This window comes from Equus caballus, chromosome 7 (genome assembly GCF_041296265.1).
Source record: "Equus caballus isolate H_3958 breed thoroughbred chromosome 7, TB-T2T, whole genome shotgun sequence".
In the NCBI taxonomy this organism is placed as follows: Eukaryota; Metazoa; Chordata; class Mammalia; order Perissodactyla; family Equidae; genus Equus; species Equus caballus.
This window is the reverse complement of record NC_091690.1, coordinates 38,010,307-38,035,322: the sequence shown is the minus strand read 5'-3', so window position 1 is coordinate 38,035,322 and position 25,016 is coordinate 38,010,307. Positions and strand designations below refer to the sequence as shown.

Below are 25,016 nucleotides of genomic sequence, written 5' to 3'. Positions count from 1 at the left end.
TTTCCTAGCACAGTGCCTGGTACACAGGAGATGTTCAATGAATAGAGTGTCTGTCTGATTATATTGATTAAGAAGGCAGAGAGCACGTCCCAGAATCCCATTCTATGCCTTGCTGTGGTAGGTCCTCAAGAAATGCTTGTTGATTCAATGGACCGTTGGCCTGAAACAAAGCAGTACATTTTCATGGAAACTTGAATTTCTTCTCCACCAAAGGGACTACAGAAAATAATCTGGCTCTGCTCTCAGGACCCATAACTCATATTTTCTACATCCAGCATAAAATCTCAACTCCTAGAAATGTCCTGAAGGAAACTAAGGCTGTGAAAGGTTTCTCTGAAAGGCGGCCTGCAGTCAGTGTTCATCTATGTAGAGAGATGATAGCTGTGTGATTCTAAACAGAGGTAATAAAGCCAGGTCTGTTTGCCCTCCTCTCTCTGATGCTGAGGCTGTCGAGCGTGCTGGAGGCGGGAGGAGGCGGTGCGACAAGTGCTGTAGGAAACCCCAAATTCGTAAAGGCTTGTTCTCAGGTGGAGGCCCGCAAGCACAGCCTCTGTGCTGATGCTGCAAATACAGTCTCATCTGTGAGCTCAAGCTGTAGGTACCTCACTTAGGATGAAGAGGATTTGTTTGATGTGGGCCTTGCATGCAAATGAAACCTGCATTTTTACGAAGAAAAGGAGATTCAGGAGGAAAATAAGTTTCTTTTCAAGAATTTGAAGGACCGCTAAACAGAAGAGGCTTGAGACTTATTTAGAATTATAACGAGCTGTCCCTGAAGTGGAACTAGACGTGTGTTCTCTATATCAGTTTCTCCTCTAGTCTACAACACGGACATCACACAGGCACACCAAGCACTGAGTGTGCTGGCCCTGCTGGCCTTTCCAGCCCACGTCTCACCGAGGGCCCTGGCACTCTGTTACCTATTTCCCTGAGACTTCTTCAGCTCCTCCAAGTTCTCTTCTTCTGTTGCCGCTGCCTGGGTCACACCCAACAATCACAGCGCAGCGCGGTCATTACCATGTATGCGGGAATGTCTCTTCCAAAATACCTCCATTGGTGGGGAGCCGTATAAGTGACAGCAAACTCATTGCTGTTAGCCGTGCATTGATTAATTTATTTATTATCATTCAGCAGACATTCATAGAGTTCCTACTATATGTGACTCTAATGCCATCTTCAGGCCCTCGCCTGGTGGTACTTCTCTGCCCCTCAGAACAGGTGCTCCCGGGAGCACTCCCACTGTTTGCTGACCTGTCATGCATCTCAATGCGTTTGATTGTTTATCAGCTCGTTCCCGTCTCCACCTCTACACTCGACTGGAAGCTCCTTCACGACAACAAGGACTGTGCCCATTTGGCAGACAATTGCTTCCCTGATGTCTAGCACAGTGCCTAGTAAACACACAAGTACCACCACGTCAGTGTTGGATGATGACAGATACACTCACTAATGCACACGTAAAGGCATTCAGTTTTCTGTCAGTTGAAGCGTTTTTGCAGAGGGTGGATACCCATCTAACAGAGAGCCATACGGACCACACTACACTGCAGTCGCGGGTTTACTGAGCTCACTTCTCCATTCGACTGCGAGCTCCTTGAGAGCAAGAACAGGGTTCTGTTTGTCTTTGAAATCCTAAAAAATAAGCAAACAATTAATGTTTGGGAAGTTTACAAAAAGTCTATTTTCTGAGAACGGACTGTTTACAGAACAAGAAAGCTGGAGCACTGAATAAAAACGTGGCAATGATAGGATCCACTTGCTTGGCCAGGCCACTAGGACTCGCTTGGTAAATATTAGCTAATATACAGCCCTTTGCTTGCTATTAAGATTTACTGATTTCAATAGAAAGTAACCTAAAAACTGTGCTTAATCCAGACACCAGGGCCAATCTCTAATTACCCAATAGTTCAAAAAATGCATATTGGCTCTGTCAGTGGTTAGATTAAATGCCACTGTGTAAGCAAAGTAGGAGACGTGCTGTGGATAGCGGGTCTGCTGTGCAGATGATGGGTTTGGTCAGAGGACGAAGTTATCCTGGATTCTTGCCGTCTCTAGGTGTAATTCTTCTCACTCTTTGAATAAATAAATCAACAGCATTGGTTAACCCAGTACGCATAAAAAGTACTTTCAGTTAATGCCAGATTTTATAAAATAAATCCAACAATAAAGGCTGCTTTTAAATCTCAGTTTCTTACATAACAGTAACCGTTGTATAAAGAGATTAACATGGTATCTTGTTTCTTCCTCGTGTGGTTTTACTTTCATCTTACAAATACGCACTTATCTCTGTCTATGTATTCACCTGTATTTGTGTGAACTCTTGGAAGTCTCAGTATCTCGGTGTGTTTCCGAGAATAAGCTGGGAGATTGATGATAACTAATTGTTTCTGGTGAAAAGTTATTAGGAATGACCAAGGAGAAACAGCAAGAGAGCTATAGAGCGTGGCAAAGGAGAGGAGCCAAAGGCTAGGAACATAATCCACACCTGCTGCCCAGGGACCTTAGCTGGTGGTTTGTCACGTCTTAGCATGACGGTATTCAAGCCATGTGAGGTGTGGGGGAAAATAGTACGTACCCAGCTTGGGGCTTGGTCTAACAACAACCAATTGCCTTTGTTCAAACAATGCAACTCCGTTATCAAATTAAGTGTTTTCAAGCTAATACAAATTAGTATCAGTCCACTGACCAAAGCCTAAAATAAATGAGGCTGGGTCTAGAAGAAATCAGCCTGTGTACACAGACCAACTCCTGACACCACTTCCTTGCTTTTCCCAGCCATGGATGCCTCGGGTCAGAATATGTTTAGGATGTTGGTAAGTGCAGAAAATCTTGGGAAAGCATTATAAGCTGGTTGCTTTTGTTTCAGCTCTTTGCAAGGCCAGGCAAAAATATTTTGTTAGTAATACAGGCAGGGAAACCAAAACTTATCCAAGAGATAAATCAGGGGGTACTTCACTCTGCAGAAATATTCTTTATTCTCAAAAGTAAAATGAATTTAAGAGAGACTGGAGGGAAAGAGTAGTGGGAAAGAAAAACTCAGAAGTTGGTGTCTTAGGAGCCATCTCTGGAATTGTAATGTAAGACAAAAAGAATGTGGATTCAAGTGATAAATGGTGGCTTTTGAATTCATTATTTTAGGTGAGATCCATTCTATGAAGAGCTTTTGAAACAGTGTGAGCTTCCATAAACTTGGGAAAGGGAGAAAGTCTCCAGTGAATGTATGCAAGGTTAAATGACGTGTGTGCAGAGAAAGGGGAGAGCCTGGGGCAGAAGGAGACTCTCTCTCCTTTGGTATGCCTCACAGGGGACTGTCCCCTAATCCTCTTTGGAGACATGGGGTCAGTGAAGGTTGGGTGGGCCGAGGGCAGGGCCATCTGAGTGTGCGCACTGCTGTTTGCTCTCCTGGTAGCATTTTTTCTTTTTATGTCTTTAGAACCTGTCTCCAAAATTTCAAATCATCTCAGCTGTGTCTCTTGCTGTTGACTTCTGTGTTTTCACCTGGGTTGAGGCTGTGAGCTAGACACTGTAGAATATCACTTGTGTTTAAAATTTATCACTAAGTTGGTTTCGCTTCCCAATTTGTATGAATAAACATATTTTGAAGGGGGATTTTGAAACCTATTTTAGAAACATATTTGCATTTAATTTAAAATACCACGAAGACATTTCTAACCGTGGTGGGCACACCTTGGGGGTGGGGACGGGCACACCTAGGGGAGGAGGTAGTCTAGTATTTGTGACCTCTGGGTCTCATTATTGTTGGCTGTTTAGGGGAAAATCCCTTCACCCTTTTGCTATAAAATGGAAGTCACAATAACATCATCAATAAGAAACCATTGATCAGGTTACATTTTGAAGAGGTTAATTCATTCACTGAGTTATTCCACTTATGTTTATTGAATAAATAGTAAGCACCCATTGACGGTGCTAGCAGCTAGAATAGAGAAACAAATAAAACATAGTTCCACCCTTATGGAGTATTATTTGAATCAGTGCTCCCCAGACCTTCAGCCTTGGAGCAGGGAAGGAAGTGTGAGATATTGGTGGTCACCATCATACCGTTCCTTTTGAGAATCTTGGCAAATCGTGGAGGAAGAGTAGAAACAGCTTGTAGATCCACTGAGAAAACTTCCGAGATCATCCAGTAGGACTTGACCAAGCAGTATTAAGGAACTCTGCTCTAAATAGTGTCAAGAATTAAAAAAAAAAAAAAAAGGAAGTTGACGAATACTTGTCTTAAAATGTCTCAGGGCAATCCAACTTTAGAGTATAAAATTTACTAACTGAGATGCAAGATGGTGCGGTGTGGTAGAGGTTCCTCCAGACTGGAAGGAGGGCACCTTGTGCTTTAGTTATTGTCCTGCCACTGATTGGGTCCATAACTTTGGACGCGTCATTACAATTTCCTGAATCTCAGTCCCTTCATTTGATAAATGTGAGAATTGAATTGGATTAAGATTTCTGCTGATATTTGAGTACCAATTGCAGTACACAAGATGATTTAGGTAGTATATTGATAAGTGGGTTTTGTTCATAGTTATTTATTTTTGTAAATTACAAAAAAGTAAATAGTACATCAAGCTTCTGCTTTCACAGATATTTTTGCTTAGAATTAGGCTAAGTTTATTAAAGAGAAAAGAGTTGATTTAAAAAATAATATCGAGTAAATTGTAGTACCGATCATAATTGGTTATCATAAACATTTTTAAGATTTCGTGTAACTTACTGAGGTCAAGAAACACTTGAATATATGCTCTGTTAGATTCATTCCATTTCTCTCTCTCTCTAATTATTTTTCCTTTTTACATTTAAGCAATATTGTCTCCTAGTGGAAAGTTTCTACTGGAAATAGTATTGTGGTATCCAGAATAAACTTGTCAGCTTGCCCAAACGATCAGTAACCCAGATTGTTTTGAATGGTCTTTTCATATATAGTTAGCTCTTTATGTGAGTCATCTAGTTCACTGCTGCTATAAACATAATTTTGTTTTGTTTTTCTTTGATGTGTTTTCAGAACAGGGTGTTGACAGAAAGAATGTTCAAACATCTTCGGAAATGGTTTGTCACTTGCTTTTTTGGGCATTCTCGGCAAAGAGCGAGGCTCGTCTCCAAAGATGGAAGGTGTAACATCGAGTTTGGCAATGTGGAGGCACAGTCAAGGTTTATATTCTTTGTGGACATCTGGACGACCGTGCTTGACCTCAAATGGAGATACAAAATGACGATCTTCATCACAGCCTTCTTGGGGAGCTGGTTCCTCTTTGGTCTCCTGTGGTATGCTGTAGCCTACATTCACAAAGATCTCCCCGAGTTCCATCCTTCCGTCAACCACACCCCTTGTGTGGAGAACATTAATGGCTTGACTTCAGCTTTTCTGTTTTCTCTGGAAACGCAGGTGACCATTGGATATGGATTCAGGTGTGTGACAGAAAAATGTGGCACTGCCATTTTTCTGCTTATCTTCCAGTCTATACTCGGAGTCATCGTCAATTCTTTCATGTGTGGTGCCATTTTAGCCAAGATCTCCAGACCCAAAAAGCGTGCCAAGACCATTACATTCAGCAAGAATGCAGTGATCAGTAAACGGGGTGGGAAGCTTTGCCTCCTAATCCGAGTGGCTAATCTTAGGAAGAGCCTCCTTATTGGCAGTCACATATATGGAAAGCTTCTGAAGACCACGGTCACTCCTGAAGGAGAGACCATTATTTTGGACCAGATCAATATCAACTTTGTAGTTGATGCAGGGAATGAAAATTTATTCTTCATCTCCCCACTGACAATTTACCATGTCATTGATCACACCAGCCCCTTCTTCCACATGGCAGCAGAAACTCTCCCCCAGCAGGACTTTGAATTAGTAGTGTTTTTAGATGGCACGGTGGAGTCAACCAGTGCTACCTGCCAAGTCCGGACATCCTATGTCCCAGAAGAAGTGCTTTGGGGCTACCGTTTTGCTCCCATAGTATCCAAGACCAAGGAAGGGAAATACCGAGTGGATTTCCATAACTTTAGCAAGACAGTGGAAGTGGAGACCCCTCACTGTGCCATGTGCCTTTATAACGAGAAGGATGCTACAGCCAGGATGAAGAGAGGTTATGACAACCCCAACTTCATCTTGTCAGAAGTCAATGAAACAGATGACACAAAAATGTAGCAGTGGCTTTTCGACACAAATAAAGCAAAGTCTTGAAGATACCTAGTGACTAGAAGCATTATAATATAATCAATAATTTGGGGGTTTGAAGGTAGGGCAAGAGACTTCAAAGTCTACCCGCCCCTGAACCTAATAACCATGATCCTACAAGACACGTAGCTCTACAAGGCAACTGCATTAGAACATGCATTATATTTACAGAAAACTGGAATATGGAAGCCCTAGGAGCTCAAGTGGAATCTATAGATGATTATTTGAAATCATGCCATGTTGATGGAACAGACAAAATCATCAAAAGTCTCACGGACAGGCCAAATGAGACTTTTAAAAGTCTCCTTGAAGAAGTTATGAGCTTTAGATAGGATAAGGGAAAAATCATATTCTCATTTTGATTCTACTGATAAGAAAAAAGTCACTTTTATGTTAACACTGGCTTTTATCAAAGGAAAAATTATTTCCTGAGTTGAGGGAGATGAATCAATCAAAGACAATGAGAAAAGACTGACACACAAAGAACGTTTGTGAGGCTCTGACCTTCTCCAACGCTGGTTGTTGGAGCTTTCATCTCAGTCTGGGTCACGCTGTGTTTCCAGAGGATGGACGGAAGCCTCAGTCCATGCACTCCACACCTCTACGTACCCAACATGGGGAGGAGCACTGAGCCCAGCACTGGGATAGGCTTCAGGGCCTATCCAGGCATGGCAGCCCAAGTTGGGTTTTGGCCCAAGTGATCTCATGTGGCACATTTAGACAGAGGGTAAATCACCACTCTAGAATCTCAATGAACACCTTCCTGCAAGAAAGGATGCTGGATTTGAAATGGTGGTGGCATTTCTTCTAATTTGTGTTAGAAGGGATTTGGGCTACAAATCTGTGAGAAGAGTGTTTCTTCCTCTTCCAGGAAGGCAATGAGGAATTTGAAGGTACCAAGGCACCTCAAGGGGAAAGTACTGCGAATGCTCCGGAGAGAAAAAAAGTTCCCTGTGTTTTTCTGCTTAGGGTTTGTACTGAAATGCCATTTCTAAAGGAGAAGTGTGAAAGGGAAAGGATGTGACCCACTGTGAGGCAAGTGCGAGGTCTTCCTTTCTCTGAAGGCCAACACTGCATCTTCCTCAAAGGGACCAACCCAGTATAATGATTGATCTTTAGGGGAAGGTTTCACTGTGAATGTCTTGTTCAGTTCCCCTCCTACGTTATTTTGAATGTATTCTGGAAAGTATGGTACTCAAAGCTGCTTAGGAATCAAAATGTTTTCAGTGTATTGACTAATATATTAAATCTCTGTAACTGTGCATATACTTCCCAAAAGTGTCAGTTATTGTGTATTAATTGTGACAGACCAACTGGAGAAAATCCTCTCACTGAGGGTGGACTTTCTCCTGGGAGAGGCAGGAGGGGTGGGAAGATGGTAAATAGGACATATATGTTGTCTTGACTCCAGCTTCCCAGGGAGGAAATGACCTCGGCTACAGAGATGTCCCTTCCTGTGTAGCGCCGTCAAATCACTCCAGTGTGAGTCTTGGCACACGAAGCGGCAGCTGCCGGCAGTCATCAGTAGGGGTGGCTTTGTTTTCCCAGGCCTGGGGTTGAGTTTGTACAGATCCATACACACACCCTAGTCCTTCTGACCAAGACTAGTGAGAAGTTTGATGGGTTTAGAGTTGCGCATTTTGTCAGTGGTCTAACAGTGGATACAACTGGTCCACAAGGGAGATTACTCTGTGCCTGTAAGTGTGTTGGAATTGCAATTAATCTGCTGACAAAGCTAAAGGAAATCAGGTATAACAAGCTTGAGGGAGCTAGAATTCTCTGCTGGCACGTTGTCATGAGGTTTTATGACTCTGTAGTTGCTTCATAAACTGGAGGTCAGAACACACTCCTTCTGGTCTGTTCTCCTGCTCGTTAGCAGCATGCTTGAGGATTGCTGGAAGTGAAATGATCATAAGCAGTCCATTCCTTTTGATTGTTAAGAGAGCTGAACAACTGGAATCTATGTGATTGACATCTCTTTCAGGGTTATTCAGTAGAAGTCTGTCTGCTTCCAAATATTCCTTGATTAGGATTAAGACATTCTGCCACCTGGAGTCTCCTTTTTAATGCAAATTATTGTTGAACTTCCAGCAACCATTAATATACTTCTGTCCAATAAAGTCCTGAGGAAGTGAGGCCTCAGAGTCACCTTTTGATAATCCTAAAGGGTGACTGGAACCTAAAAGCAGCATAAGAACCCTGGGCATTTGGAGAAAGGGGGTTACCAAGGGCATAGGAGCTCAGTGAGCAAAGAAAATAAATGGGAAACAGAAGGTTCCAGAAAGCCCATAGACTAATGCCAGTGTTAAAGGCCAGCTTTTTATTCCAACACAGTAACATTGTTGCCAGCAGGTCTTGACCGCATCAGTACTGCTATTGCTACAGGTGTGCCATATTATTAGATTTACTGATTCATCCACTTTAAGAGCAATTCAACATTTCTTATTTCTTTCAAGAAAAACTGCATCCCATGATGCATACCATATTCAGTTTTCCTTGGTACTGACTCTCCTTGAATAGCCTAATTTGGCTCTGTTGCTATGGGGGTCTGGACTTGGAGAGTCTGATCCTGGGTTAAACTTGCAGGACTTCGGTTGATTAGAGCGCCAATATTTAGAGTTGAGATTTGGAAGAATGTCTACAAACTTATTTCTAAAGAAAGAAAGGGTAGAAGGAAAAGATCCCCTCTAAGCTGCCAAAGCTAAGAGTGGGATGATTAGAGTGTCTGTCTCTTCCCATGGCCAATGGGTGTGCAACAGGACAGGAAAGAACTTCCTTGGTGGAATGCATGCACAGTGGAGGAGGTGCCTTCCTTGGAGATTTTTCATAATACTGGAGATGGGTCCCGACAGGGTGGTTCTGTGAGTAGCATGGGGGATCTTCCTCTGTCTAGAACAAATGTTATGAAAACCTCTGATGCAAAGAATGCAAATAAGCCCCTGACCCCGCCCCTGGGCCGTTGTTGTCTGCCATTACAGGAAGTGAATGTCAATCAAAGCTTGACAGGGGAGATAGAGCATTTTATTTTGGAAGCCAGAAGTTTGAGAACAATGACTGGAATTTCCTCTTTCTGTCCAGCAAGAGCTGTTTGTCACTGGGGAGATAAAAGTCCAAGGGTAGGGAATAAAGGTTATCGGGAACTGTGCAACCCAGAGCTGTGTTGGGGGGCGCCGCAGGAGGAGGGGTTATGGAGGAAATCTATTTCAATGCCTGTCATTAAGTTTCCATTAAAAGAACATTCAGTTAGGAATTCAAAAATAATTTAATCTCCCCAGCCAGATGCACCCAGCTGGACTCCTTGGAGCTGAGCCCTGCAGAGGGAGATTTGCACTGGGGCTGCGGGGCTAGGAACTGATGTGGCCACTTCTCCATCTTCATCCCATGCATCCTGACTGCACTGGCTGTTCTAGAAGACAAAAGTATCTTTCAGGCAAGTGAGAAACCCAAGGCTTATACTATAGTAGGAGAGACTTACCATAGGGGCTACTTACTGAGTTCTTACTGTGTCTTAGGTTCTGTTTTAATCATTTGGTATACATTACCTTATTTAATTTTCCCAATGATCCTATGAGGTACTATTATTACACCTATTTTTCACTTGCAGCTCAGGTAAGGAACTTGTCCAGAGTCACTAGCTAGTAAACGGCAGGGCAGAGACTCAAACCCACATCTGTCTGTCTCGAAAGCCCATGAGTTTAAAAACATCTGACATGATCTCGCCCTGAGAGGACTCTCAGGGCCATCAGGCATTACCATGGATAGTCGGCACACGTTCCTAGTCCTGTCTTACACGTGGGGGAAGCCTCTCACTGTGTAGCACAGGGTAGCGTCCCTGGCCAGCGCTTAATAAACGCTTTTGCTCTTCCATGTTCTAAAAAGAGGCAGCGTTTTACCAGGTCCTCTGGATAATCTGCCTGGTGGGCATCTGGAAATATCATCTGCAAGTATCACGGAAGCATCTGGAAAATTCTGAAGATTTGCCTAGTCTACTGAGCAAACTATTCTCCTATATCTACACCTATGCTACATATATATATTAATTATATATATTTTGTTTTATTTCAATCTTTGACTAATCCTTCATTTGTGGCAGAGTCAGATATTATTCTGTTTTGACAGATGGGGAGATGGAGCCTGAGTTATCCCTGGAGAACACTGTCTATGTTCTCCACCCCCCTCTATGTTCCTAGCACCAACACTGTGCCTCACAGAGTCAAGAAATGGTTTTTGAATCAGTAAATGAATGAATGGATGAATAACTTGCTCAAGTCCACATGGTTAGTAGTGGATTTGAACCCATATCTGTCCAAAGAACTTTTGACCAAGCTACATCATTCACTAGCAGAGGGGCCTTGACAAACGATTTAACTTCATTGCATCTCAGTTTCCTTATTTGTAAAATGGAGCCTTAAAATGGGGTTAAGGGGAGGGTTCAATGAAATAATAGATGTAAAAATCCCTTTGGTAAAAGTAAATGACTACTGACATGGCAAGATGGAGTAAGAGCATGAGTGTGAAGGGCTGAAAGGGAGACCACTGGTCACAAGGCAGACCACTGCCTGATGCTTCAGCGGCAAATCCCGGAGCCCTGCGTGCGGCTATGCAAAGATCAGAGGAGGCCTCCTGGTAGAAGAGACAGGTCTCAGAGGCCTAGTGGGATTGGATAGGCTGTGAGTTGGGGGATTTGAGTAGAGTCCTAGTGCCTTGAACTTCATTTCCACCCAAGAGATGCTCATTGAGTGCCTACTGTGAACCAGGCACTGCGGATGCAAGAAAGAGGAAGCAAGGATGCTTCTTGCCACTGCGATAAAGGATCTTGAGGGGCTTAAACCAGTTGGCTGGACCAGAGCTAAAGTGGGGAACTGCTGTTTGTGAAGAAAGTAATTTTTTTTCCTTATGCAACATGCTTATAACAGTTTCCAAAAAAATATATTGGCATTACTGCTAAGAACAAGATTATTGATTATAGTCTTAAACTTATTTGGGACTTTAAAAATTCTTCATAATAAATCCTACTAGGGATGTACAGTCAGCAAACCGTTTTAAAGTCACTTGAAGTGGTTCTTTTCTCTGTGTGATTACACACTACCTTGCCACAGAGTTAGGGTCATTTGGTTCAGTTTATTTCTAGTCATCGGAATTTGTTTTTGCTCTACCCCTTACATCTGTGGGATCCCCTGCCCCACTTTCTTTCACTGCCTTTTGCAGTCGTTGCTGGAATCTCACTCCAGGGGCCCCTGCCTCGCTATTTTGAGCCTGAGAGATTATAGAGGTGCCCGTTTTGCATTCCTAAAGGCTGCCCCCCTCTGCAGAGGCCCTGCAGGGCTTACTGTGCCCCCTGAGCTGGAATGAGCTGGGCTTTCAGAACTGGGGTTCTCAGTGGGAGACAATCAGCCTGGGACCAGGAGCTCTTTAGGGCTCAAACCTCCCTGGAATTTTGGCTGGTTAGAAAGTAGGAACAGGTGTCTTCAGAGAAGCAGCCTCACTCCAGCACGTGGTCTGAGGTCTCTGTTAGGGAGAGGCGGATTCAGTTCCCAGCGCATTCTGGTCGGTCATCGCCTTTTGATCCAGTGACCCTTTGGGGTTTGGGGGTCATGGAACCCACCACTCTATGCAAAATTTTGTGCACAGGTATAAAGTTAAAATTAATTAGGTAAATCAAATGCTACAATTGAAGTATGAAAAAAGTGCTGTGGAGAGAAAGGTAGAGGAATGCTTCTTGGAGGAGATGGCAGCTGACTTTGGCACATGGATGGGTAAGATCTGAAATAGGGAAAGGGGAGAGGGGTCGAGAGGCAGGCAACCAAGACTAACAGAAGAATGGGACGGACATTTGCATGGGGCCTGGGAGATGCCGCGGTGGTTTACACGGCACAGCATCTGCACGCCGAGGGAAGTAGCACCGTGTGGTCAGAGGAGTCAGAGGTTTGGTGTCAGACCTGAATTTGAATCCCGACTCTATGAGTCAACCACCAAAGTGTTTGAGGGGGCAATGACATGACTAAACAAGTATTTCAGGAATAAATCTCTGCTGTTGGTGTGCCAGATGCGCTGGAGAAGAAGTTATAGGTGGAAACCAGCTTTCTAGGGAGGGAGGAAAGTGTCACATTGCCGTTTTTCAGGAGGAGAAACGTGCTCAGAGACCCTATGACTTGCCCAGTGCCCTAGCTGTGGAGTGGGGAAGCGGGCCAGAGCCCAGGGCTTCTGCTTCCTGGTTGGTTCAGTGCTCTTTCCTGGGCCACCCACAAACATCATGCCCGGGGGTCACTGTTCCTGAAGGAAAGCTAGCCAAGGCCAGGAGACTGCTCCCCAGCCCCAGAAGGATTGGCAGGTCTGGGGAATGGAGAAGGCACCACACCCTTGAACTATCTCCTTAGATGACACAGAGGCCAGTATGTCCTCACTTTGCATTTGGCATCCAGGGAGCCTGGGAAGAAGGGGAGGCTTCTCTCCGTGGTCACAGGGGTGACTTCATCTCCACCGATGAAATGACAAGCAGGCGATTAACTCATTAGTGCGCTGTTTGGACCAAGCAAAGCTGGTTTCAGTTGAACTAAAAGTGGCAGTTAGTTATAATCGTCCTGAAGGCTCTCTTGGTTCCCCCAGCACTGCTGGTAGCAGACACAACCTGAACCTGTGACTGTCTCTTAAGGATATACCCTGCTGGAAGCGTGAAAGAGAAAACAAAGGTAACTAAGGAGGAGGGCTGAAGGCAGGAATACAGTGTGAAGTTCACGGGCTTTGAAGATGACGCACTCGCTCAAGCTCCACTTTCCCACTTGCTGGCCATGTTATCTAAAACTAGTTCTTAAGCTTTCTGAGCTGCTGTGTTTTTCCAGTTGTAAATAACAATAACACCTATCTTAAGGGGTCACTGTAAGGATGATAGTATGAAATGACATGTAATGAAGTAATATGGAAAGCACTTAGCACAATGCCTGGTATAGGTTCCCAATAAAGGGTGGCTTGAGCGACAAAGAAGTTGAGAAGATGATTCTGATGATGATGGGCAAAGTCAAGGCAAGATGGAGCCCGTCCCTGTGGTTTGTCTCACCCTGGGCCTTGTCCCCCTGCCTGAGCCTCTCATCTCCCACTCCCCAGACTCCACTGTTTGCTTTCTATCCCAAGCCTGGATCTAAACCTGAGACAACATAGTTCCCCTTCCTCCTGTCACTGCCTCTGCTGCCACTGTGGATGCACAGACTCCTGGAAGCCTAGTGGTGAAAAGAGCCTGTGAAAACCCTTATCCTACCCTGTTATTTTACGAGTGGAGAAACTAAGGGCCCCAGAAGGAATCTTAATAGACCTCGGAAAGTGACGACTGCTGGACCCAGCCTGTGATTCAGACATTCCACCAGGTGGCTAGGAGAGCAGAAGCAGGTCATATTATTGAACTAACTGGAGAGAGAGTTTAAAGGGAAGGGAACCTAGGGAAGCGGTCTGTGGTAAGCAAGCCCGAGCCTTCCGTTAGCGCGCTGAGCCTCTGGCCAGGAGGTGGCGCCAGATCCTTCCAGATCACAAAGTGAAAGCGATCTGCTCGAGAAGGTGGCCCCCGCCAGCTGAGCGGTGAGAGAGGCTCTGGCGTACCCAGACGCTCTCTAATAGCCGTTTCAATGTTTAGAATATTTAGAAGAGATATAAAGTATTTGGGTCATCTAATCATTGCTGGGATGATAAAATGACTGTGGAAGGCTTTGAAAAACGAAATTGTGATATCAATGTGGAGTTTATCACTCTGGAGAGATGAGAGTGGCCGAAGAGGAAGTGGTTACCGTTTATTAAGAGTCCACGAGAGTCCAGGAGCTTTACACTTTCTCTGCAATAAGCTGAAATAATATTCTGATCCTTGTCTTACAGATGAGAAGACTGAGGCTCAGAGAGGTTAAGAAACTTGCCCAAGGTCCACATACGGCTAGTGAGGGCAGAGCTGGCATATAGGCATGTATTAAACACATACATATTTACTCATTTAATCCTCATAACAACCCAGGAGGCAGGAACAACCCCCCTCCCCATGCTGTGTCAAATTCTTGGGTTTTCCCCAATAACAGGCCAACTCCTATCTCCCGGAGGCCCGGGTTCCAATCCTGACTCTTCCGGTAGCTTTCTTATGAATTTGGCAAGTCACTTAACTCTCTGAGTCATAGCTTTCTCATCTGTGAGATGAGGATAATAACCACACAAGCTGTGGAGAAGATCAATTGGAAAAACACAGCGCTAATTATAAAGCAAGATTCTATTTTATGAGATTATTTTTACTGCAGACTCCTAATAGCTTAATTCACATAAAGACATACACAAGGCTGTGTGCTGTAGAATTATTCGTAGTGGTGAAAAACCTAAGTGTACCACAATAAGGAAACGGCTTAATGCAGTGAGGAGAAGAACAGGGTGAAATGCTATGCTACATTCAACAAATATTTGGGCACTCAGCACAGACCAGGAGACACGGGAAAACAAGACACACCAGGAGCGCCATGGACCTCATGTTCTCGAGGCAGCTGACAGGAAACACATTTGTCAAAGAGGAGGCAGCAGGAAAGGGGTCCTAACCTAGTGTGGGGCACCAATGAGAGCCTGCGTGAGGAGCAGACATCCAGCTGCAACCTGAGGCAGGAGAAGAGTCAGTCCACTGCCGGGGGCAGGGAGGGCCAGGATCAAGAGGGGGTGCTCCAGGAAGGTGTCCATGTCCAGGCTGTGAGAGCATGACGCATCACAAATCACACTTAGAAAGCATGCAACGGTTTGAGACAATGTGCTCAAAATGTCAAACGAAAGAAGTGTGAACCAAAAATATTAAACGCTGTTTTTCAATTAAAATTTTTTTAATTTAAATTTGAAATATATATATTTTGCAGGGAAAGATTTTCCCTAAGCTAACGTCTGTTGCCAATCCTCTTTTTTTTTCTCTCCCCAAAGGCCCAGTGCATGGTTGTATATCCTAGTTGTAAGTCCTTCTAGTTCTTCTTTGTGAGCTGCTGCCACAGCATGGCAACCAACAGACGGGTGGTGTGGTTCCATGACCAGGAAACAAACCCCAGACATCAAAACAATGAGAACGCCGAACTTTAACCACTAGATCATCAAGGCTGGCTCTGAAGTATACATATTTATATATATACATTTTTTTTCTGGTGAAGAAGATTGGCCCTGAGCTAACAACTGTTGCCGATCTTCCTCTTTTTGCTTGAGGAAGACTGTCCCTGAGCTAACATCTATGCCACCTACTTTTTTGTATGTGGGACACCGCCACAGTATGGCTTGATGAGCGTTGTGCAAGTCTGTGCCTGGGAACCTGAGAACCCTGGGCGGCTGAAGGGAGCACACGAACCCAACCACTACACCACCAGGCCAGTCCCTGAAATATATTTTTAAAACACACAATTTTGTTGCATGTGTATGTGTATATATAAGTATATGCATATGTTTACATACACATGAAGAAAGATGAAGAAGTAACCATAAATCCGTTCACTCATTCATCAAATGCGTTTTGGGGGCCTCCAGCTCCTGGGACTGCAAGGGCATTGGGTTACAGCTATGAAGAAGACAGTTAAGGGGCCCACCTCCGTGGACTTACTTGCTAAAGGAGGGAGATGGAAAACAAACAGATACCTGCATCCATTTAAGATAATTTCAAATAATGATACAGACCACAAAGAACATCAAAAAGGGTCGGGATCGAGGATGACTGGATGGGAGGGAACTGCTTTAGGAGCAGTGGTGAGGACAGGCCACTCTGAGGAGCTAACACTGAGAAGTGACCAATGGGAAGGAGCCAGCTATGCAAAGATATGGGAGGAGAATATTCTAGTCCAGTGGTCTTCAACCTTGGGCGCACACTTGCATCATCTGAGGAGCTTCAAATAATACTGATGCTTGCTGCCCCCAACCCCAAGATTCTCATCTAATTCCTTAGGAGTACAACCTGGACATTGGGATTTTTCAACCCTTCATAGAGATTTTTACAAGGCCTCCTGATGACACTACTATGCAGTGAGGCTGAGAACCACTGGTCTAGGTGGGAGCAAGCATACATGATTCACAGTGATTGAGTGGCAGCATAATGGTCTTTTTTCTTTTCTTTTCTTTTTTCTTTTTGCTGAGGAAGATTAGACCTGTGCCAATCTTCTTCCACTTTATATGTGGGTCACCGCCACAGCATGGCTGACGAGCAGTGTAGGTCTGCGTCTGGGATCTGAACTTGAGAACCTGGGCTGCCAAAGCAGAGCATGCCAAGCCCAAGCACTACACCGAGGGGCTGGCCCCGTAATGGTCATTTTTATTGTCATTTTTTAATGTTCTATACCTTACAGATTTTCTATTATAGCCATGCATTTCTATTACAATAATTTTTAACAAAAGATAACTTAGAGACATACTTTTTAATGTCTAGGGATCTACATTAAGATCCAAGGCTAGACTAGACCTAGGAAATTTGAATTCTAGCTGCTGCTGACCTAATAAATAGTGGCGCAATCTTGGGCAAATTATGTCACCTCTCTGGGCCTCAGGTTTTTCTCATCTCTAAAATAAACCCTATAATTTTATGATTCTGTGAACTGGAGTGCTGAACAAGGAAGGACCAGCAGAGGCCTGAACTCCTTGCAAGGGAACGTCTCCAAACAACAGCTGTCTCTAGAATCCCAGAGTTTTGGAGGCTCTTAGCAGATACTTCTTTTGTTTTTTAACGTGATTTTCATGTGAACTTAATTTTTGCTGTTTTCTTAAGTTAGCCCTGAAGGAAATGCAAAAAAGATGAAGCATGCCCTCCTCTTTGTCCCACTTCTCCCAGCATGACCTCACTCTGCCTTCCACCCAATCACAATACCACCACAGCGTTTCTGGTTACAATCGTCCAAGGCCAGCTGGCATAAATGTCTTCTCTTTGGCCTCTGAAGTTTGCCAAGACTCCACCCATAGTTCTCAGAATCATTCTCTCACCTCTTCCACTTTCCCCTCAAAGGACACAAGTGCAGGGGCTTGGGCCCTCAGGTGCTTCCCCAGTCATACCACATTCCTAAGGACTCAGTCTGATTTCTGATTTCGTTCTGGCTGTGGTCAAAAGCACCAGAGTGTGGGGCTCAGCCCTGAACTGCGTGGTCATGATTTCTGCTAAGAGGACAGCGAGGTGTGGTCTGGCGCAGTGGGCAGAGTCCTGAATCTAGGTTCCTTTCCCGGCTCTGCTCCCGCGGAGCTGCATCAGTTCATGCTTGTGGGTGCATCTCTTCCCAGCTCTGAGTTCAGAGTCTTCACGTTGGTAGCCTGAAATTGGCCATGGGAGAAGTATTTATACCCTGGAAATCGGCAACCGCTACACATGAGGCCTCTGCTACCACTCCCCCTGAAAGCCAGCTGTTAGACACTTAGCAGCACACCATTGAGGGTGCCTGCCAGGCCCAGCTGTGTCTACAGTCACCTGAGAGCACTTGCTCTAAGTGCAGCAGCCCTGGGCCCCACTGCAGAACCCTGAATCAGGAGCTTTAGATGCCCTGGATGAATGCAAAGACCCGTACACTCGACACTGGCTTTTTAACTACTAGTGGAATCAACGAATTACATGTACTTAGAGGTCATTTTTAGCTCTAAAAAAATCTGCTTCTGGTTGCCACCTGCTGTGTTCATAGGTTGGTGACCATGGCCGTGAGCAGTAACCATCCACTAAGCCATCGTTTTCTTGCAAATCTGGGACTGCTTTGCTCACGGCTGAGCCTGCTGACATGTTTCCACCTTGACAAGGTAATTCCTACTCCAAAGTCTTCAGTCAGCCTGGTCCTGAGATGGGAGTCTCTGTAACTAGCTGACTAGTTGGTTCTCACTAGTCATGCTGGGGCTTGCAGGGAACACAGGCAAGGAAGTTGAGTGACTTCCCAGGGGAAAGCCGAAGAGCCCAAGGCAGAACGAGGTGCCTACCAGTGTCCTTCCATGCCCTGGGTTCCCTTCTGGATTGGCAAGTCATCCTAGCTCTACAGGGGCTGGCCTGCGGCATGCTGCTCATGCCACCCCGGACTTAATGGTAGCCTCTTGCTATGATTTAAGGAGGAGAGGAAATCGCTGCCAAAGAGAGACAGAGGCAGAGATGTTTTTAAGTAGACATCATTGCCTTGAAATTCTACTTTACGACACTAAGTACACTGCCAGCAAATAGACCACTAGCTCAACAGCAGCCACCAGGAATGTCTTCTCCAGTGAAGTAAAAGGATGCCCGGCTTAGGGAGCAGTTTGCAATTTGTAGCTAAAGACGGGAAGCACCAGGACTGTAATACAAGGTCTTCCTAGCGGTGGAATTCTTTCTTGATCCCTCTCCTGCCTCTGTCAGCCCTCCTGCCGTCTGACCTTGATGGGAATGGTGTGGTCCATCTTTCTTTCTACCTCCTTCTGTTAGTTCCTTCTTTCTTCTTTCTGCCCCCAGCTCTTCCATCAGCCTTCCAGAATTGCTCCGAGTTAGGCCTTTTGTGCTTACTATATCCCATACCTTTCTCAGCATTGGACAACCCCCTCTGGCCGCCAGCGGGGCCTCCCCAAAGGCTCCTCACGATGTTGGTATGGCCCCATGCTCTGGCCTCCCGATGCTGACTGAGGAGTGGGAACCCCTCCTTTCTCTCCACAGATCCCCCGAAGCCCACTCAGTGACCGCTGCCCCTTGAGAGGCGAGCTTTGGAGAGGCAAGAGAAGACTTCTCAGAGCCTTGAGGAAGGAGTGAGGCCACCGGGGAGAGCCGCTGAGGGGATTTTGTGTCGCCCCCTCGCAGGAGGCGGGGAGAGAGTTTGCATTTAGAATGGGGGAAAGGGTCAAAGTTTCAACTTCCTCCTGGGCTGACCCCCCAGTCTCACCCCGAATTACTACCAGCTTTTCAAGAAAGCCACATGATTACTCCCAGGTCACGGGAGCCTGGGACTGAGGTGGGGTGCACAGCGGGGCGGGATCAGCTGCCGCGGCCGGGCAGGGGTGCCCCGCGGCCCGCGCCCCGCGCTCCCAGCCGGCCGTCTGTGCGCCGCGCTCCGCGGCAGCAGCGAGAGTGGCCCGCATCCAGCGCAGCCGGCAACTGAAAATAAAAATAAAACAGAGGGAACAGAAATAAATAACAAGGAGCGCGCCAGAAAGCCAAAGAAAATACAATTCCCAGGCCCGAGCAGGCTGCGAGCCCCGGCACGGGCGCCGGCGGGGCTTTTGTGCGCCGGCCGCGCTGGGGACGCCCCGCCCGGCTGCGCCCGCCGCGCCGCCCGCCACAGGGACCGGCTTGTTCTTTGTGCTGGCAAATATTTATTTTGGTTCAAGTGGACCCCTTTCCACAAAGACCACCTGGTTGTAATCAATAACACCTATTTTCAGATAATCTGCCGCTCTCTAGGCAGAGCCCACGGAACTCGCCCAAACAGAGACCTTTTCAAAGGGGCTTTTAAATGGGCTGGATTCACAGAGGCTGGGGGAGGGAGCGCCGCGCGGGTGCAGGAGGAGGGGCGCGGCGGGGAGGGGGCCGCGGCCCTGGGTGGTCAGGCCCGAGCTGGGCCGAGGGCTGCCAGGTGGCGTCTCCCCTCAGAACCAACCCTCCCTGCCCTGGGTCGGGGGGTGGGGCTGCTTGATGGGGGCGGGAAGGGCTTCCAGAAATCTTTCTCAAAACAAAACAAATTACGAACCTTTCTTTGGTGGGCCAAATGTTGCTGCAGAGGTAAACTTCTAGAAACTCTTAGTGCAGCTTCCTCTTCCATCCAAAAGAGCATCTACCTTGTCAAATGAGGATTTGGGGATGATACAGAGCAGATCTTCAGAGGAGCCATGGGGCTTCCGAAACCTTACGTGTGAAGTGGGTCTCAGACTCTGCCCATCTCACACGACAGCTGTTCCTGCAAGAGTGTGCTGGGCACCCGCGGGAGGCCAGCATGGTCCTGGGCGCTGGGATCCAGCAGGGACCCAAACAGAGAAGACCCTGCCCTCAAGGATCTTCGGTTCCAGTGGGGAGACAGACAATAAGCAAATAAGTAGGCAAAATACTTAGACAGTGATGTATGTGACAGGAGAAAGGAAGTGTGTGCAGATGTTTTGAAAACTGGAAAGTGCCTTGTGTTTCAGCTCTGAGATGGAATCAGCTCTCCCGCTTGGCCGCTGGGCCTCCTCTGTGGCACGTGTCAGGAGGTGAGTCCACATGGTGGAAACGCCAAGAAGACTCAGAAGGCTCCATAACCGCTAGCTGTCCGGCGGTGGCACCAGCAGGCCTAAGTCCAAGTCTACCCACTAACGTAATTTCAGAGCCTCAGGACCCTCAGCAACGAACTGGGCTCCATCATGCCTACCTCACTGGGCTGTTGTAAAGGTTAAATGAAAATCGATAACGCACTTCACTAAATGTTAGTTCTTTCCTACCCAAAATGCCATTTTAGTCTAGGCCCAGTGGAGATGAAGTATCTTTTTGTAATATGATTTTTAGACTTTCCATAACATAATTTAAGATTTCTAGGTGAAACATGGAGGCCAAGTAAGTCCTGGAGGCAGGGGCTTGGGATTCCTTTCATAGGAGATGCTGCACTGGGTCATTCTGCACTGAGTGTCATCCTGACTCTGGCAGTAGGGATGGCCTAGGCCAGTCAGTCCGGGTGCCCACAGCTCCACTCAGGGAGAAGCCAGGGCTGCTCTGTAACAGGTGACCCTCCTGGCTACCGCCATTGACCTTGACCCAAGGACATCCAATCCATAGACTTCAACTAAACCTTGAGGTACTTGGAGTGACGGCACAGTAATTAGCTTAGTAAGTAATTAGCTAGGCACGCCTTCTCTCTCACACATGTTAACTGGGAAATCTGGAGAGATTGAGGCACTGGCAGTGGGAGGCCAAGTGAGAAGGCGTGAAGAAGGTTTCTCAGTCACGGGGATATAGGAGCATTCTTCCTTGGATCCCTTGGACTCCAGCAGCTTTCTTGTTCCAGGCTCCACGAGGCTGTCTGTCTAGTTTTACGAAGTTCCTCCCTCCTCCTCGTGGTGTTTTACAGTAAGTTCCCAGGACTCAAGGAAACCTGAGTGAGCGTCTATGCCTCACTTTTGGAGGGTCCAAAGATGCTCCCTTCTATGGAGTCTGTCTAAATAATGTAGAGATGTTCTTGAACTATGTGTGCCCAGGGGAGAGTGGAGGGAAGGGCAGACCAAAGAGATGCATGTAGTGTGCTCAGTGGTGTTAAGACTCCAGCAGATAAAGCTATGTCAAGAGTTTTCCTGCTTTATCAGTTAGGAAGGGCCTCCATGCTGTCAGAAGATCGGCTGTAAAATCCTGAAAAATAGCTTCTCGTATCCTAATACTGTTTTCTCTGTCCTGGGAGATGGCTGGACAGAGGGGACAGGGCTGATTTACTTAGTCTTTGTGCTGGTTGGGCCAGGCTGGGGCTGAATTTATGTCACTGCTCTTCATCAAGAATGTGGTTTTCTCCTTCTGCCGAGATGTCCTCAGCATTGATTCTTAGCTCTGAGCTTGCGGAGAGATTAAACTTGGGCTCAGGCAACCCAGTGGGGGTTGATGGCCCAGGAAAGATTATGATAAGAAAGGGGTGAGGGACAGGGACAAGGGTGGTGTGTTGGAATTTGGATAATTGAATTTGCTGTGCAGTCAGCAGTTATGACCTGGGTCATCCGCTGGATCTTTGGTCGTAAATCCACTAAGACCAGGAAATTCCTTGGTTAGGCCAATCTTTCCATTTTTTCTCAGAGACTAAGAGGGTTGAGGACTTAGAGACATGATTTTCACCTTCTAAAGATGCTGTGACTCTCAGTAAGCCGATCTTTTTGCATTAAGATTGTTAAACTTATGTCTTGGAAACCAAATATCAGTCTGCCTGTCTTCGTGTCATAGTTTCTCCCAGGAAAATCAGCGGACCCTCATGCATAAAGGACGTTTGTCGGTCTGCTCTGATTACCCAAATGCTGGAGGTAGAGTAGGTTCCCTCCAGGGACCCACTGCCTGTAAGTCACGAGTCTGAGGCTGTTGTTTGACTCCGGTTTTCTCCCCATTGCCTTTTGGGCATTTGCTAATGCAAAGCTGTGGGGCCATTTGTAGTTAACTCAACAAACTGAATAACTGGTCTCCTGAAATCTAGGTATTTCTTGCAAAGTAAGATTTAACCTACGTGCACATTGTATGCAAGTGATTTTTATGGTACCTCCCGGCATTTTCTGGAAACCCTACAAATACTCAGAATATCTCTCTTGGAATTAGCCACATCTCCTCATAGGTAAGGGGCTTGCACCTTCTAGGAATACAGGTCTCCTAAGAATGCAGGGCAGTTAGGAGGACTAACTCCTAATGGTGGACCATGCCTCTGGCCGTGTGGCTGGCTGTGAGGATGAAAACCGCTGCTTTGCTCTCCTGCTCTCTCTTCACTCCCGTCTCCCCACACCTTCAAAGGTTGGTGTTGAGCACAAGTGATAACCCTAGGATTGCGTGGCTGGATTGAAGCCACTTGAAAAATTGGGTCCATTGGAGTTTTATGTCTTGGCTTCTCATCAGGTAGTTACTGAAGTTTATAAAGATTCAGTGTGAGAGGAAAAGACTAAGAATTATGAGAAGTACTCTTTTGAAGGCAGGTTTAAGCTACAGTCCAATTAACTTTGCTTTTCAGAAGTTAGTGGCAAGTTCATATTTCTTCCCTGCAGACCAAGTACCTATGGATGAAGAGTTTGCACTCTCCACGTTTTAAAGTTCTCAGATGACTGTCTGGTGCAAATTGGTTTCCTGGTGGTCATATGTTCTATTATGATTTTTTTTTTTTTGGTGACAAAACTTTGAATTACTCAGAAAAATGCTAGATAAGTAGAAGTTCTTAAAAAAGACAGAGAGAGCAAAGGAAGGGAAAGTTTTCGGGAAAAGCTGAGGTGTCTTGAAAGTATGGCTAGAAGACATGTGATGCTAAACATTTCTGAAAGCCAGAGCTTCGGGGCAATAGAATAATCAGTGGGCAATGAAATCTGCATCTCCTGGGGAACCCAGCAACACAAAGCACTGACTCAGTGAAAACTGCCTGCCAAATCTGAGTGCTCTAGTCTTCTCCTTTAACTGTATCTCCCATGTTTATACTTTCTCGGTGTGTCTCTGGAGTCAACTGTGGTGGAGCAGCAGACACCTCACCCTGCCTCTCAGGACTGCTGGGCAGCTGGGCTTGGGACGTGCAGTTTGACAAACAACAGACTTGTATTGGACCCTTCTGTAAAGCCAGGCCCTGGCTGGGTGCTAGGAATTAAAAAGGAAAAATTAGACACAGTTCCTACCGTTCATGTCCTTGAAGTCTAATGGAGGACACGGACCTTCCAACACAAATGGATGCTGGGGTCTCGAATCGCTCTGTCTTAGCACTGCCCTACAACCAAAAGTAATTAAGAAACCATGCCATTCTTTACCCCAGCCTCTATCAAAGGACATTAAGGGCACAGCCCAGAGTATTGCTTTCCCACACCCACCAGCCATATCCCCCACCTTCTTCCAATCTCTCCCCTGAATACTTAGCACAAGACTTTTTATTTCAGTTTGGCCACCGATCCCCCATTCTCAACTAGCCCCTAGCTCGTTAGTCTCTCTAGTTAACTCCCATCCCATTCTCTCCTTTAGCCGTTCTCTAGATTCTGCATCTCAAAAGGTGCAGGGATGTGTGTGAGCGTGCCATTATGTACACACGTGCACACACACTCACACACATATTTCGATGGGGGAGTGCAGAGGCAGGCAAAACGCACAAATTAATGAATCGTGTAGTCCCTTGTCCCCACCCATGGCCAGCATACATGTCAGTGAGATATGTGCAATCTTAAAAGTATATTCACAGATCTTCCCTTTTCCACTTCCCTTCTTTTCCAGAACTCTTTCCTTTCCATTCCTTTCCTTCTCATTTCCCTCCCCTTCTAGAGTATTTATTCCTGAAGCCATGAGGGGAGCAGAGCAAGGTAAGTATCTGAGTGAGGTGGTATCAGGGCCTGAACAGGGCATCCACGTGGAGTATCCTGGAACACGGTGTTAGTGCCCAAGTGGAATAAAGAGGGCACGATGAGAGACAGGAGCGCAGCCTGTTATGGGAGTTGGGGCTTGAGCAGATTGAGGAAGATGGAAGGTGTCCCTGCAGAGGAGTGGCCAGGATGGGAATCGACAGCTAAAGCAGGGAGAGGAACAGGAACACGTCACATGGGGTGGTGGTGCAATAGAGATAGGACACTGGTTACATGCAGGAGGATTGATAAGTAAGTGCATGTATTAGGCTCAATGGAAACCATGTTGCTCATTGTCAAATAAGAGAACCACTAATATGGAAAGGGAAAAAACTAGGGTGAACCGTGTGGTGTTAGGTGGGAAATGGATGCACCTGAGTGGACTCCAGGGTTTCAATATATACAGATAGAGAAATAAATATAGATATAAATGTCTATGCATATGTCACAGTTAATTTTATGTGTTGACTTGATTGGGTTAAGGGAAGCCCAGATAGCTGGTAAAACAATAGTGCTGGGTGTGTCTGTGAGGATGTTTCTGGGAGAGATTAGCATTTGAAACAGTAAACTGAGTAAAGAAGACTACCCTTACCACTGCGGGTGGGCATCATGCAGTCTGTTGAGGGCCTGAACAGAACAAAAAGGGTCAATTTTCCTTCTCTGCTTTAGCTGAGACATCCACCTTCTTCTGTCCTCAGATCTTGGCACTTCCGGTTCTCAGGTTTTCAGCGTCAGACTGGGACTTACACCGTTGTCCCTACCCCCATTCTCAGGCCTTTGGACTCACTTGGATTGAATTACACTACTGCCTCTCCTGGTCCTTCAGTTTGCAGATGGCAGGCTGTGGGACCCCTTGGCCTCCGTTGCATGAACCAAT

At 46.1% G+C, this 25,016-nt stretch overlaps 1 protein-coding gene across 5 annotated transcripts in view; it reads left to right on the top strand.

Moving 5' to 3' along the window:
• KCNJ1 (potassium inwardly rectifying channel subfamily J member 1) overlaps positions 1-7,458 on the top strand; it is a 29,369-nt gene extending 21,911 nt beyond the window's left edge. For 3 of the 5 annotated variants that reach the window (XM_070272949.1, XM_070272950.1, XM_070272948.1), the window contains one exon: positions 5,015-7,452. In XM_070272949.1, the coding sequence (XP_070129050.1) occupies positions 5,036-6,154 (1,119 nt within the window). In that variant the 5' untranslated portion in view covers positions 5,015-5,035 and the 3' untranslated portion in view covers positions 6,155-7,452. Of the gene's footprint in view, positions 1-5,014 lie in introns of all 5 variants that reach the window. The other 2 variants (XM_014741373.3, XM_005611707.4) reach the window with 1 other exon arrangement.
• Positions 7,459-25,016: the final 17,558 nt, after the last annotated feature.